Raw genomic sequence first — 16700 nt, 5'->3', positions numbered from 1 at the left:
TTCTGGCAAATGAAGGAAGAACACTGTACGGTATTTGCCAAGTACAGGTTTCGCCAAAGCAGTGACATTATCATTATACGTTTAATTATTCGTAAACCAAACTAAAGTTCAGACATCAAATTTGAAAAATAATTAAGAAATTTGCAATCAAGAGATTGACCCCAAAACACACGTCTTAATCGTAGGCCTCCCATCATCCTCCTGATAATCCTCATATTTCTCTATTAACTCCTGGGTGGTTGCCACTTGCCACCCTGTAATTGCTGTGAAAACTCTCGCTCCACCGTTGGGTCTAACTCCAATTATATATAATTCGACTTCTTCAGCAAGCAAGAATTTGCTTAATCATCGAAATGCATGGAGATGCACAGTATTTGCTATTCGTGTTTTGTTTTCTGAAAATTGTGCCCAATTTGGTTTCGGAAAAAACAAAGGGTTAATACCATATAAAATCCTAAACTTTTTGTAGTGTCACTAAAAACCCTAAACTTGCCCATTATGATTATTTTATGTTATAAAAAAACCTTAAACTTATACCGGTGTGACAAATATACCCTAAATGAAAATATAACGAAGGATATATATGTCACGCATGTATAAGTTCATATTTTTTTGTAACATAAAGAAAATTGAGGGTATTTGTGTCTCAGTAGGCAAGTTTGGGGTCATTAGTAACACAAAAAAAAGTTGGGGTATTTGTGTTACAATAAACATAATTTGTGGGTTTTGGTGATATGTGCCCCAAAAAACATAAGGCCTAATTAGAAAAATTGGAGGAAAATGGAGCAAGTATTTGGGTTGCATCTATCTAAATTTCATAAACCCAGATATGGATCCATCATAAAAATTAAGTTTGCATGCTTTACTTATCAAAGTGTTATCTCATATCTCACAAATGTGACATTTCGATGGGTTATGACTACCTGTAGTTTCACTTTACATAATGATTGATTAGGCTTTTTGATCATATCGAAGCCAAATTTCATATCTTACACATGAGAATGAGAAGGCTGTAAAAGTGTTAATAGCGTCGTTTGATTATGAGATTTGTTACATTATTTTAATTTTGTTTCAAAGATAAACTTTTGCATTCCTAGCTATACCGCTATTAAAATTCTTGAAAAAATTGTGCAATTTTTCTTTAAATAATACTGCCACGTGAAATTTGAGCAATAGAAATTTGCGTGTGCTTTGGAATAAAAAGGTCAAGAGCAATTTCTCTATTAAAAATTGACAACTCTGAACATGAGTTGACCTCTCCGGAAGCAAGTTTGAAGTAGGCAACATAAAAATTTCATAAAAAGTACGCAACAGAGGTGTAAACAGCATTGGGAGTGGCAGAGGAGCCCCTTATGATAATGCTGCCACGGTCAAAGATCAGTATGGCAAGGACTTTTTTTCTGAAACAGAAAGTCATGCGGTTCATGTTCACAGACAATCATCAGAAATTGTTGGCAGCAACTTAAGCACCAGGAAAGCAAGTAAAGGAGTTGCGTTTAATCCCATTGCTAGCAACGCTTTGTATAGTCCCGAATTTCCCGATGTGGAAAATCAAGGACCGAAAGGTTACAGTTTTCCAAGGGACTTAAGATGTGTTTGGTAACCATTCTGTTCCCGAAAACAATTTCTATTCAGAAACGGTTTTTTTTTATTCTATTCTCAGAAATAATTTCTAAGCATTTGAAAGCGTTTGTTAATTGCCCGAAATTTCTATTCTTGGAATAGAAAAAGAACAGAAATCCGTTTGGTAATTGCATAAAATTTCTTTTTATTAACAATATTTTGAATTTTTTAATATTTCTTTCTCTTTTTTTCCTTTCTTTTTTTCTTTTCTTTTTTCCTTCTTCTCCTTCCCTGGCCCATGGCTAGGTCGCCGGTGCCGGCAACCGGCCAAGGCCAACGAGGGCTTTGCGGCCATCGCCGGCCATAGGAGAGGGTGAGAGCGGCTCGCAGCCTGGGCAAGGGTCCAGCGAGGGCCGCCCAGGCCATGAGGGTCCAGCCCTCGCCGGCCCTGACCCGTGGCCGGTCGCCGGCCACATGCCAAGAAAGAAGAAGAAGAAGAAAAAATTCTTTTCCATTTTTTACTATTGTTCTCATAATCAAGAATCAATTTTTTTTTATATATTCCAAAACTTATTCTGAGAACAAATTTGTGCTCGGGAACAAAAAATTTACCAAACGGATTTTTGTTCTTTTTTATCCCTCAGAAAAAAAGGATAGAATCAAGTACTGTTTGGCGAGTTACCAAAAAGGCCCTTAGCTGTCCCTCTTCCATCATAAGAGCGGCATAAGTTGAACAGAGTTCTTACTATTGTGCAACAAAGGTAATCTACAGCAAAAACAGACATGGAAGATACCATAGCCAGACTGAATCAAGAGACTGCTGCGAGACAATACTTAATAACAAAAGTATGCTCTCTTCTCTTGGAGAATTTGTCGATTCTTGTATCTACTCGTCATCTCCAATCAGGCGAAATGATTGCTGCCTGTTCACCATTTTGTATTTTGAGACGACAGTTTGTGATTTGAGCCCCTCCAGAATTTTAGCTCCTATGCAGCAAATTGTTGGTATTTGATTCCCCAGCTGGTCACTCCGAATTTCTCCCTGTAGTTTGAATATATGCCAGGAGTCATTTTGATAGTATCTGCAGGACTAATCAGATCTACTCAATGCATGAAAGGCGGTATGGATCCATTTAATGATACATCACATGTTTAGTCCTTGAAAGCTTGTGGTGTTCCAATCTGTTGTATTTTCTGTGGTGTTGAGCTTTTATATGGATACTCAATCTATTATGGATCGTTCTGGTTGTGATATCCCCATCTTGAGACCATTACATGGTTAAGAGGCTGTCATTACCTAGTGGCGTGTAGACTTTTCTGACTGCTGCTATATACTTGGGTTCGTTCATGTGTCATTGTTTTGGATGATGCAGCTAAATTCTTGAAGATTGTGTCTTGATGGTCAAAGATCCTGAAGTGGAACTTGAAACCATGAGAAAAATTGATGAAGATGCTGGCGATCATGTTCATTGACAATGCGGTGCGGAGCATGTTCCCAGCAGCACGAACTAAACAATTTGTACTGCCTATGTAACATTTACAAAAACAGCCCATCTTTCCCTCTCCACAACGCCAGCTCTACAATGGCTGACCAATACGGTTCAAGTGAACCAACAGCTGCAAAAAAAAAATCTCAGAAAATAAAGCTCTACGGCAAGCAATGTTGCACCCTCCTATCAACCTTACTCATCATTCACACAATCAAAGCTCCAATCAAGACAAGTATAACTAAAGTATGTCTTCTTCTTCGCTTGCATTCTCATAATTTCATTCTGGAAGTCATTGTTCAATTGACTCTCCACATTTTGCAGCCTTTCCTTCAATGTCTCATTATTATTCATCAATTGGCAAATCACTTATTTCTCTTGCATTGTCAGATCAGGATCGATCCATTCAAAAAACCCACAATCATCAACCTGTCAAAACAAAATAATTCTTTTTAACAGGTTAAGATACAACATTGTTCAAAATTGCTAAGTTATAGATAAGAAGTATTGCTTTACTTCTGATAAGTATGACTGCATCAAAATGTTATAAATTACTTACCCTCAATGTTGAAGAGCGAAAGAATCTCCTAGCAGGATTTCTTGGGGTCCACAAGGTATAGAGGGTTGCTCGTTTGATGCTTGCATGAAACGTTGCAATTGTCACTCATGAATTGACTCAGTGCTCCGCCGCCACGGTTAGAACTTCCATTCTGCATTGATTTACATTCAAAAATAGGAGCAAACCACTAATCTAAGGCCGACTCATCGCACAAATGCTTATGACAGAGTTGAACTTTGCAAAGGCCAGAGAAGGTGTATGAAATACGGCGTCCTCCAATGAACAATTCATACGGGTCTGGAAAATGTAGATCGGGCATCTTTTCCGGTGGACAACGTGGGCACTCCAATCTCTGCAGCTTCTCAAATTGTGATGAATTAGGCAACCATTCTAAGGAACTGCACCCGCGAATATGCAACACCTCTAATGATTTCAATTTCTCCAGACCTTGAGTCTCCTTTAGCCCAGGGCAATTAGTCACACTCAACTCTTGGAGCCCCTCTAATCTCGAAATTACAAGCCTCTCAAGCATTGCGTTTTCCGTCAAATCCAAACGACGGAGTTTCTCCGGTTGCTGTCCAAGCACATCATCCAATTTGACTTCCCTCAGCCGACAATTATGAAGGCACAAACTAGACAGATTTGTCAAGTTTAAAAAGAGTGACTTTTCCATGGGTGACTTCACATCATGTAGAGTCAATCCTTTAAGACCGGATGGAATCCCCACCAGAGATCGCGGGTCAACACAAGTTATCTCAAGAATTTGAAGCAAAGAAAGAGTAGCCAAATTAATCGGAGGAAATGTGACATCTCTAACGACAAGTGTCAACCTCTCAAGACAAGATAATCTTTCGATCCACTCTATATTTGGAGCTTCTTGTTTGAATTCTGACAACCTAGGAGTGCCACCCCGTATATGAAGATCAACTAAGTTAGTTAGGTATGAGAGGTCAAGGGCTGTCCACAATAAATGAGATGAGAAGTTTAACTCCTTCAAATTCACAGGGAGCTCTGGCAACTGTTCGAGTTCATCACACTGACCCAAATGAAGTTGTTGGAGATGAGAAAGCTTATTCATAGTTGTGGGCAATCTCCTAATCTTGCTCCTTGTTAGCTTTAGCTTCAGTAAAAAGGATAGACCCCCTATTTCATGTGGAATTTCTCCCTTTAGATTTTCACAGAAACTCGCATGCAAAACTTTAAGATTCTCTAGCATCCATGTAGCCTTTGGTAGCTCTCTAATCGCACTAAAGTCTAGACATAAAATCTCCAACAGTTTGAGGTTTCCAATAGAAGCAGGTAATTCTGTGATACAAGTTCTGCTCAAATCCAGCTCAAGCAAAGACTCCAGCCCTCCTATTTGGTTCGGTAGCTTCTTTATAGGAGCCTCACAAATACTCATCTTCCTCAACTTTTTAAGATTCCCAATGGTAGCAGGTAATTTTCTGATTTTTGTTCCACTCAAATATAGCTCAAGCAAAGACTCTAATCCTCCTATTGGGTTTGGTAGCTTCTTTATCGGAGTTTCAGAAAGGCTCATCGTCCTCAACATTTTAAGATCTCCGATGGAGTCTGGAAGTGTTCTAAGCAAAGAACAAGTATCTAAAGACAAATATTCTAGACACGTCATCTCTCCAATGGAATGATGAAGTTCTCGAACATGCATCCCCCTTATTTCTAGCATTGACAAGGATTTTAGACTGCCTAATACAGAAGGTACTGAAAAAAGGTCGCAACCATCCCTCTTTGGGGTATCATAAGAGATGATTTGCAAGAGCTTCAGGTTCTCTAGGTTAGAGAGAGAGCCATCAACCACGAGCAAGTTTGTACACTCATTAATAACCAATCTCTTCAAATTCGAGCATTTCGAAAAGTCGGGAGTCCTTTTTAAGCTCTGGCAAAAACGGATCTCTATGACTTTCAAGTTCTTGCTCACCTAAAAAAACATACCAAGAATAAGCCAAGTCAAGAATTGCAAATTGGTAAGTATGTTTAGCGAGACAAATGTGGGGAAAAGTAAACTGCATGGTATAATGTTTGTACCAGGCATGACGCCCATCCGGCCCAATCTTCAGTAATGTCACTATTACAAAGCTTGAGCACGGTTAACTTCTCGAGAAACAAATTCGTCGCATTTAATTCCGAAGGGCAACGATACCAAGAGAGCCATGTTAACTTGGAGAGAAGATTCTTAAAGTTCCCTACCAAGTTCCCGCCCTCCAATTCCAAGTATCTTAGATTGGGCAGCTTTGAAAAGTCTTCACTTGTAAAACTGTACTCTTCGTAGAGTCTTGTTAATCTGAGTGCTACGATTTTGTCTGTCCCCTGGTGATAGGAAAAGCATACGTGAACATTTGAATTGGATGACAAACATGGTGCTATACAAGTTTAAGGAGCTTGATTATGTTCAATAATGAAACACACATTGCTGCTTCGTTTGTACAGATCTAAATTGACCATAACAAAGAGTTAATCAAGTTAATCCGACTGGTTCATACAGCTGAAAAGAGTTTTTTACACTGTATAAAGCATAATAATATTTCTAATTCATCAGTTTAAGCGAATTCCTATCGCTATATTATAACAAAAAACTCTATTATCGCTGAGCAAAACCGCTTGATAGAAAATACTGCCTACATATTTATTTATTTTTGCAACACAAAAAACCTGCAATGGTTTTGCAATTTAGAAGAAGTTGCTGGGCCGAATTCCAAAAAGTCTCTTGAGTGTATAACCCCATTGCGACTCTTAAGGATCGAAACCTGCTTGGTATGGTCCGTATGGAAGCCTGCTTTACTCTAGAGCGTCCCTTTATTAGGTTTCATATGAGTTTTATGACAAGACGAAGATCAATGTACAAAAAATCCTACTTGTTTTGGGACTAGCTGTGGATTCTACAGGATAAAAGATCAATATACAAAAAGGATTTGTTTCAAAATAGTAAACCATATTCAACAAACCTTATAAAAGTATCTCGTATATTGTATGAAAGCTCTACCGGACTATACACAAAAGATTGCATATTACAATTAATCACTAATTCTATTACCAAATTTGAGGTTAAGGGTCTCATTGCAATGCAGAGTAACGTTGCTAATGATTCCCAACTTAGCAAAACGGAATAAAATCGGCCTTGAAAAGCTTTGATAGACTAGGAAGTCACAATATGGATCTGTTTTCATATAATTTGGGCAATAACTTTTGTATTTAAATGTATTCCCGAAGTATTTGCTATTAATTACTTTCATGTTGTAAATGTAACTTATCAACACCTTTTAAATATGATATGTAACATAATTAACATCATGAATTTTTACACAAATCTTTTCCTTATTTTCTTTGCCAAAAGAAAAATTAAACAAAAAAATATACCTGCAAGAAACTAACTCCACAACCATTGATAAATGCATGGTCGATTTTTTCCTAAAGAAAATAGTAAGGTGACAATAGCTTACCTCTTTCATCCGAACCACGTCAAAGGCAATCTTGGACTCCCACAACCTGCTACGCTTCCCTGGAAAATTGACGTCTTCGCGCTGAACAATTTCTCTTCCAAGATCTCTAAGTTGATCATGCATCCATAGTCTATCATCTTCTACTATCTTTATCAAAGACATACGAGTGAGGACAAGTAGTTCACTTTTTGGGAAATAGTTGGAAGCTTTCCACATATAGTATGGGTCGAGTCTTTCTCTTCCAATGAAGAAACATGCGATATCAAGAAAGATCTCTCTTTGACGATGCTCTAACATGTCATAACTAATCTTTAATTTATTGAAGACTTCTTGCTTCGGCACAGAATCTAACTTCTTCAATGTGTCTATCCAAAAGTTTTTGCTTTTGCAGCAAAGTGAGGAACCAATAACCTCGAGAGCTAATGGAAGTCCACCTGTCTTTATAATAATTTTGTGTGAGATATCATCAAAGTCATGTGGTGGCAAATCCTTCCTGAAGGCATGTTTGCTAAAAAACTGAAGAGCATGGAATGAATCCATTTCTGTCATTTCATAGATTTTAAACTCTTCAGAATGTGCTTGGAAACTATTCTCTTCATCCTCCTCTTTGATTGGCAAAAAGTTGATGTCCCTTGTTGTAATGATGATTTTGCTTCCTGGACCAAACCAATCGCTCTTTCCTGCTAGTTTAGAGAGTTGATCCCACTTATCCACGTCATCAAGAACAAGAAGAACTTTCTTATCACGAAACCTTTCTCTTATTATTTTAATCCCTACATCAACATAATTGTGGATCTCTAGAGATCTGACTTGGAGAATTTCTGATAACAACTGTTTTTGTAAGTCAATAATTCTACCATGTTGCGCAGATTCGCGAATGTCCGAAAGGAAGCTACAACCTTGAAATTGATTGGAGATTTGATTAAAGACAGCACTTGCGAGGGTTGTCTTACCGATACCACCCATTCCATGGATGATCAGGTAGCGAACATCACGAGAACCTTCGTTTAACATGTCCATGATAGCTTCAACACGATCATGGATCCCGACTAAATGATCAGGTAGATTTCTGCTTCTTTTCATCAGCTTGGTCAAAATCTCATCAACAATAGTTTTGATGATTTCACCATGGCTGCCATATTGACATAAGAATCTTAGCGTGAAACACATGGCAAATGAACTCTTGAGTTGAGGAATATTGTAGACACAAAACTAGTCGGATTTTTGAATGAGCTAGGTTTTACCGAATGAAAGCTCACTTTCTTTAGTAAATGGAAATCTCGACTAATGAAAGAATTAGATCAATACTATATTTGGACGACTGGTTCAGGAATAGAAGATAATAATTACAAGGAAAAAAGAGAAAGAAAGATGGATTAACCAATATACTGTGATTGGTAGGAGTAATTAAAACACGAAAAAAAAAATGGGAGAAAATTCTATTCCTTCTGATCATCTCACTTTTTATTGCTAGGGAAAAATAAATAAGCGAAAGCAGATTCCAAACTCACGCTCTTACCCTTTGTCCTTCGTGCCCCATCCCCTGATTCTTGCGACCTCGGTCAGAGCCTCTTTCCATTGTAGAACTTCATCACACTTGAACTTCTCCTCATGCTTCTCCAGAGCGTCGAGGTACAATCGAGTTTTGAGTTTCACATCGTGGGGATTCACATCACAAAAAATGGGTAGGATCACTTTGTCATTTGCTTTGCTCGAGCACTCCACCATGTGGGTGAGCTCACGAAGACACCACACACTAGATGCATAGTTCCTAGAGAAGATGGGCACATATATTTTGGAGGATTCGATGGCACGCAGAAGCTCGCCTCCAATCTTTTCGCCCTTTCGGATCTCTTCGTCATCTCTGAAGATGCGAATCCCACCTCCGACCAGGGAGTGGTAGAGACAATCGGTGAAGTTGAGGTGGGTGTCGGGGCCTCTGAAACTCAAGGACACCTCGAATTCGGCCCCCGACAACGAATCGCCGTCATCGACACAAGCGGACGTCGTCGCTGCATCTGGAGAGTCCTTCTTTCTCTTCATCCTCCTTCGGGAGCTCAAGATCTTCACCGGATCAGATCACAGCGAGATGTGGAGTCCTTTCTGAATATGATCTGGGATTCCTCAAGAGGAAGTAGCAGAGCGCCAAGAGGCGGGAGAATTGCGATGCGCTCTCGCTGTCTTTTAAAAATCTGATCTTCATCGGGTTTGCATTTGTCTTGGCGCCGAAAGGGAATAGGCAACCTCTTTTTTTGGACTAGCAAAAAAAGTAAAGCCAATGAAAGTCCTCCAAAGTGGCGGCGGGGTCTACCTTTACCACGATATTTGAAAGCTTGCTGGTGCCATTGTGCTGGCAATAAATGAGGTTGCTTTACACTGTTCCTTCTTGTGCGAAAGTACTTCATATCCAGAAGTAGTAGTTCAAAATGTACGTAGTGTTTATCGTAGTGTATATTATACCTTAGGAAATCAATCGGTTCTAGGGTTGCATGATTTTTGTCTTTCAAAGCTTAATTCCGTAAAAAAATCCCAAACTTTAGATCAAGTCCTAAATCTGCCCCGAACTTTTTTTTATCTCAAAAAAACCCCCCCAAACTTTAAGTCCAGTCCTAAATCTGTCTCGAACTTTTTATCCCAAATTTTAGATCCAATCCCAAATCTGTCCCAAACTTTTTTTTGTCTCTGAAAAAATCTCAAACTTTAGGTCCAGTGCAAAATCTGCCCCGAATTTTGTTTTATGTAAAAAAAATCAGCAAATTTCAATTTATTTTAAAATATATACATCCGTGATCCAATCCCAACTTGACGTGGTACTTCCACGTCAATAACAAATCCACATCAACAAAATAATGGGGCTTTTTCTTAGGCAAAGAAAAGTTCAAAGCAAATTTTTGGACTAAACCTAAAAATTAGGTTTTTTTTAAAGTAATGGGGCTTTCTTTAGGGTAGCTGAAATCAATTGGCAGTGTATTCGATGATTCCATTTCCGACTTTGGCAAAAAAAAAGGAAAAAGAAAACAGATGATTCCAATTTCCTACAAGCCTACAATCTGAATTAGATCTGGGCATTCAGTCAATAACACCCATTGGTGCTGCTGTGAACATGAAATGATTGATCGGAAAGTCTCCCAAGCAAATGGAAAAAAGTTCTGCCTTGCCTCGTCGTAAATCCGGAAAGGGCCGTCGAAGTCATGTAACCTCTGGCAAACGAAAACTTCAAGATGACAAGATGATGACGCGTTAAGTACATCAGGCAAACTTTTTAGCGATGTACAAGAATAAAAACTCAATTCCTTTAGCTTTTGTGAATTTGATAGGTTATGTATACTTTTGCACATAATGATTATCAGATTATCAAATTATGTCTCGAGTTTGATCCGTGTACAAAACCCGACTCGTTTGGAGTATTTTATTTTGTTCAATTAATCTGGAGGAGGGGCACACTTCTTGGATATATACAAAAGAAGGAAAAATACTCTACCCATACACCACAAGACAAAAGAATGCACTACAAGACAAAGGGGGGCCCACGTTCCTTTATGCTTGGGGTTGGTGTTCTTTGTTCAGAGAAAAGGAAAGAAAAACAAAAAGGAAATTATATTTGAACCCTAGTTTTTAGTCCCTCTCGCCTATTGTTGCCGCCAGTGTGTTTAGTTAAAAGAACGGTTAATATTACGAAAAATTTTAAATTAGTATATATAATAAATTTAACTTAAATTAATTTTTTAATCACGAAAAATCTTAAATTGATACATATATGATAAATTTACCTTAAATTAATATTTTGACTACCTTAAATTAATATTTTGACACCCAAAAATCACAAACCGGTACATTTGTGATAAATTTATTATTTGTTAGTTTCAATTAAATTAGATTAATATCACAAAAAATCACAAACTTATACACGTGACAAATGGAGGCTAACTGGTGCACCCGTCAACTACCATGTATGATCCAACTCAACAATTTGATGATAAAATTTAACACAAACTCACGAAGAGTAAATTTATCACGGGTGTACTAGTTTGGGAATTTTGGTGATCAAAAAATTAGTTTTTGGTAAATTTGTCATAAGTATAACAGTTTGAGATTTTCGTGGTATTAACCCTAAAAAGAAATGGGAGCATAGTAGCCGCAAGAGCACAAGGAGCCGTACAAAGAACAAAGGATGATGTGAGTTCTCTCCAAGAAGCTCGGGCCACGCACAATGTTCTTGGTTCTTGGTCGCACGGACATGAACACATGGATTTGTACAGGGAGTTTTACTTCCATTTGAATTGTTTATTTATAAACAGTTGGGTTTTGATTTAATTTAGGTATGGAAAATACTCGAGCGTGTGAGTGAGCGATTGTAAACTTTAACTCTCCGATTATCAGTGAATTATTTACTGTCGGCACTCCCTGTTGATATAGGTACCGATACATCGGACCAAACTACATAAATCTTGGATGTCATTTATCGTTCATCGCTAATTTCTCTAGTGATTTCGCATTGACTTAATTTGTAAGATCCGGTTTAGCTTTCGCGTTCGTTAATATTACCACAATGACAATCCTCAATTGATAACTTTTTCAAAGGATTCCAGTCCTGTAAGCCCTGAATCTCAATTAGCTCCGAGCATTTGATCAAAACTAACCATCGGAGCTGCATCAACCACGATAACTTGGAAAGCCTCACGATCAATTTGCAAAGGGGCACATAGGAGTAATGGAGGTTCTCTAGCTATCCTAGCACATCAAACTCGATCAATGTTAGCAAATACCGTCGGAGCACGAAAGGGGACAATTTTTTCAACTTGGAAAGGAGAGGCCACTCTAATGGTGACTCCACATCTACCAAAGTCAAATCTTCAAGACTGGATGGAAGTCGCATCAAAGATCGCGAGCAGACACAAGTTATTTTGAGTTCTTGGAGTCAAGCACGAGAACCCAAATCAGTCGGAGGCAAGATAGGCTGCGCATGGCAACTTGCCAAATAGTATTTGATTATGTTCTTTTGTTCCCAAAATCAGTTTGTGAATAGAAATCCGTTTGTTTAATTTTTTGATTATGGGCACAAATTCTTGCAAATTTGTGTCCAGAATCAGTTTTGGAGCAGAATCAAGAATAAAAAAAAAGTAGCTTCTTGATTCTGGGAACAAAAATGAGAATCAGTTTTTTTTTCTTCTTCTTTTTCTTGTTTTTTATAATAGAAAATAATGTCCGGCGCGAGGGCCACCCTCACCGTATTTGGCGAGATTAAAATATTTTAATAAAAAAATATTATTAATAAAAAAATTGAACCGGCCATAGCCAGCGACCAAGCCATGGCGAAAAAAATAAAAAAATATTATTAATAAAAAAAATTTACCTGCCATGGCCAATGACCAAGCCATGGTGAAAAAAATATAAAAAAATAATTTCAATAAAAATATTTTTTATTAAAATATTATTAATAAAAAAATTATTTATAAAAAAAATTTTTACCGGCCATGGCCAGCGACCAGGCCATGGCAAAAGAATATAAAAAAATAATTTCAATAAAAATATTTTTTTATTAAAATATTATTAATAAAAAAATATTTATAAAAAAAATATTTTACCGGCCATGGCCAGCGACCAGGCCATGGCGAAAAAAAAATAAAAAAATATTTTCAAAAAAAATATTTTTTAGCAAAATATTTTTTAAAAAAATTATTAATAAAAAAAATTTTATAAGAAAATTTTTACCAACCATGGCCAAAAAAAATAAAAAAATTATTTTTAATAAAAGTATTATTAATTAAAAAATATTTTACCGGCCATGGCCAAGAAGGAGGAGAAGAAAAAAAGAAAAGAAAGAAATATTAAAATATTTAAAATGTTATTAAAATATTATTAATAAAAAGAAATTTTATGCCGTTACCAAACGCATTTATGTTCTTTTACTATTTCAGGAATAGAAATTTTGGGCCGTTACCAAACGCCTTCAAATGCTCAGAATTAGTTCCCGAGCACAGAATAAAAAAGAATCATTTCTGACCAGAATCTGCTCCCGAGCACAGAATAAAAAAGAATCATTTCTGACCAGAATCTGTTCCCGGGCACAAAATGGTTGCCATGCGCAGCCATAATATCTTCAACTAGTGACAATATCCTCAGTTCAAATAACCTCCCTAGCCATCCACCCTCTGGAATTTGAACTCGTCTAATTTTGTAGAACCTGAAAGTGCCATAAATTATCTCTAGATAAACTAAGTTGGTTAGGTTCAAAGCAATAAAAAATTATGAAGACGAAAACACACTAACCTTGTTAAACTCGCAAGAAGCTCTGCCAACTGTTAAAGCTCATCGCAAGTCCTAAAAGAAGTTCTTGCGGGTTATGGAAAGTTGACCATATGGAAAGTTGACCTATGGATGTTGGCACTATTGGGTCGATGCAGCCGAGGCTAAAAACCTTCGTAGGAGAGAGATCACCAAAAGGGAGTCTAAACTCATTGCCCTTCCATATATCCAGTTGCAACTACATTTTCATAAAAAAATTAAGCCAATGAATAGAGGCCAATTAGAATTTTTAATTGCTCTATACCATACCAAATTCTCCTATATGAGAATTTATAACACAACTCTCACGTGTAAAATATTGTAGGAACACTACTAACTGTTCAGAAAGCTTAAACTGTTATATAACAATGTGATATAATATTTGAATATTAAAATACCCTCTATTACGCATAGATTGGACTTTACCATAAGACTAAAGCGTGAAAATATGTAATAAATGAGGAAGGGGCTTCGAAAGATATCAACTCAAGACCTCATCTCATATCACTAACAACTGTTACAAAAGCTCAAACATTTTGCTCTAATACCGTATAAGATAACTTGCTTTTACTGTTGGAACCATTAACAGTCCCACGAGATCTTACATAATATCAAAGCATGAGATATTAAGTTCAAATCTTTTTGGGACACGTGAAATTTTGCAGAACCATTGTCAATAGTTTTAAAAGGAGAAAATTGTCCAAATTTTGTTTTAATATATTGCACTTTTGCCAATTTAGTTCTAAACCTTTCGATTTTGTCAATTTAATCATAAACATTTTCACACTTTACCAATTGAGTCCATAAGGTAAATTTTGGTCAAAAATTGCTAACGTAGATGCTGGGCGTCCTACATGACACGGCCAGCACTGACGTGAACAAATTTTAATATTTTTTCGAATTTTTTATTAATTTTTATTTTCTTCTCTTTTTCTTTTTTTCCTTTTCTCTTCTTTTTTTATTTTCTTTTTTATTTTTTCCCTCCACCGGCCACTGTCAGGCCTCGTCGATGGCTAGCAACCTCTACCGGCCTTAGGCAAGGGCTGCCCTCGCTGGCCTCAAGCAAGGGTCCTCGCCGACCCAAGCCTGGGCATCCCTTGCCAAGGCCGGCGGACCCCATGGTGGCTGGCAGAGGGAAAAAGGGAAGAAGAAAGAAGAAAAAAAGAGAAAAGGAAAAAAAGAAAAATAATTAAAAAATTGAAATTTTTTAAATATTATTAAAAATTGTCCACGTTAACACCGGCCGTCCTACGTGGCATGATCGACGTCCACGTCAGCGATTTCGGCCAAAATTAGCTGGATGGACTCAATTGGCAAAACGTGAAAATATTTATGACTCAATTAGCAAAATTGATCGACAAACAAAAATTAGCAAATTGAAAGGTTTATGACTGAATTGGAAAAAGTGCAATAGGTTTATGACTTTTTGGATAATTTTTAAATTTTAAAAGTTTAAGCTGTTAAATGAATTCATGATTTAATATTTATATATTACGGTGCATCTTAACAATCTCCTCCTTGCATGAGCCTAAACCAATTTTTATTCAAAAGCTTAAGTCAATGAGTTATGAGCCAACTGAATATATCAACTGCTCTATACAACACTACGCCGATTCTCCGATGCGAAACTTTTATAACACAACTTGCACGTACATCTCAATAGGCACTGTTGTTATCTTGCTACGTGATAGGTCTATTAGGAAGAACTGGGAGCGGTGGACCGATTATCCATTTCAAAGGTGGTGCTGTGGTCAACAGTTACCAATGATGAAGACGAAAACACACTAACCTTGTTAAACTCGCAGGAAGCTCTACCAACTGTTAAAGCTATCACAAGCCCTAAAAGAAGTTATTGCAGATTATGGAAAGCTGATCTATGGTTGTTGGCACTGTTGGGTTGATGCAGCCGAGGCCAAATACCATCATAGGAGAGAGATCACCAAGAGAGAGTTTAACTCGTTTTCCTTCAATATATTCGGTTGCAACCAACATTACTTAAGAATTTAAATCAATGAATTATGCACTAATTAAGATCATTAACTATTCCATACCACGCCAATTTTCCTCTAAAGGAATTTATAACACAATTTAAATGTGTGAAATAATGTGGGAACACCGTCACTTATTCAAAAAGTTTAAACTATAGCAGGAATACATGATTTAATATTTGAATATTTTAACACTCCCTCTCACATGTAGGATGGACTTTAGCCTAAGACTAAAGTGTGGAAATATGTAATAGGTGAGGGAAATAGTGGCTTGAAAAGATTTAAACTCAAGACTTCATCTGATACTATTGCCAACTGTTCTAAAAACTTGAACCTTCTCTCTAATACCATACGAGATAATTTGCCTTTGCTTTTGCTTTTGCTTTTGCTTTTGAAACAGTTGGAGGTGGTCTTACGAAATCTTGCAGAATATCAAAGCATGAAGTACTGAATTCAAATCTTTCCACGCCATGTGAAATTTTGTAGGACCACTGTAATTTGTTCTAAAACTTTGTACTGTTAGATGAAATCATGGTTTAAAATTTAAATACTACAGTACATCTCAACAATTTCCCCATCACTCGATCTCGTCGATATATTCAGTTAGATCAATATTCACTAAAGCTTAAGCTATTAATGAATTATAGGCCAACTGAAAATATTAACTACTCCAAGCTACACTATATCAACTTTCCAACGGGAGACTTTTCCAATACAATTCGTACGTACAACTCAATAGGCACTATCGTAACCTTGCTAGATGATGGGTCTATTAGGAAGAACCCGGAAAGGTGGGCTGATCATCCGTTTCAAAGGTGGAGCTGTTGTTAGGATTTTTGGAAATTTTTCAGGGAACTCGAAGAAGGGGAGAACGACAAGGCCAATTGTACAAGGTTAAAAACACCGGCAAGGAATATCCCTTCCGACGCGGTGGACAGCGAGGATGGCGCCGACAACGAACCTAATTTCTTGCTTCTTCTTTTTTGCGGTCGGAGCCTAATTTCTTGTGGAAACGGGACGTTTTCGGGCATCACAGTGCTTCGTCAAAATGACACTAATTGCATTCCATTTCAAGAGCGTTCTGATACATAACTCGTCCTTCTCCAACTACCAATTTTAGCCGTCATCTACCACAAACAACAAGGTCATTCAAGTGGGCGACAGTCCATCTAACCACCACAAAATCAATGATTGATTAATACCCAGGCGTCCTCAAGATGAAATAAAACAACTACACTCCCCAAATTTTACATGCAAGGCAAAAAAAATGAAAGCCAAAAAAAAATAAAAAAAATATAAAGGCAAACAGCGAAAATATCTTACTTTCCCTTTTTTTTTTTTTTGCTTTTGTAATTTCGCCAGG

At 37.2% G+C, this 16700-nt stretch overlaps 1 protein-coding gene across 1 annotated transcript; it reads right to left on the bottom strand.

The window, feature by feature from the left end:
* Positions 1–3033: 3033 nt before the first annotated feature.
* On the bottom strand, positions 3034–9307 carry LOC115684128 (disease resistance protein RUN1-like). The gene is made up of 5 exons (XM_056305875.1): positions 8584–9307; positions 7065–8196; positions 5653–5934; positions 3610–5545; positions 3034–3479 (listed from the first exon to the last, which is right to left on the bottom strand). Exons 1-4 carry the CDS (start codon positions 9105–9107, stop codon positions 3797–3799), a joined length of 3687 nt encoding a protein of 1228 aa, XP_056161850.1. The 5' UTR covers positions 9108–9307; the 3' UTR covers positions 3034–3479; positions 3610–3796.
* Between the last annotated feature and the right edge of the window lie 7393 nt (positions 9308–16700).

Source organism: Syzygium oleosum, unplaced genomic scaffold, assembly GCF_021117445.2.
Source record: "Syzygium oleosum isolate NSW1041296 unplaced genomic scaffold, Sole_v2.1 Sole_v2.40, whole genome shotgun sequence".
NCBI classification, from domain to species: Eukaryota; Viridiplantae; Streptophyta; class Magnoliopsida; order Myrtales; family Myrtaceae; genus Syzygium; species Syzygium oleosum.
This window is presented reverse-complemented; position numbering and strand designations above follow the sequence as displayed.

What these genes read in the sequence shown, in the direction of transcription:
- LOC115684128 (XM_056305875.1), bottom strand. Translation starts at nt 9,107, where the DNA reads ATGAAGAGAAAGAAGGACTCTCCAGATGCAGCGACGACGTCCGCTTGT. An exon ending in TGGGGCACGAAGGACAAAGG is followed by an intron (nt 8,197 to 8,583) that starts GTAAGAGCGTGA and finishes TCAATATGGCAG; the next exon opens with CCATGGTGAAATCATCAAAA. An exon ending in CCGGATGGGCGTCATGCCTG is followed by an intron (nt 5,546 to 5,652) that starts GTACAAACATTA and finishes ATGTTTTTTTAG; the next exon opens with GTGAGCAAGAACTTGAAAGT.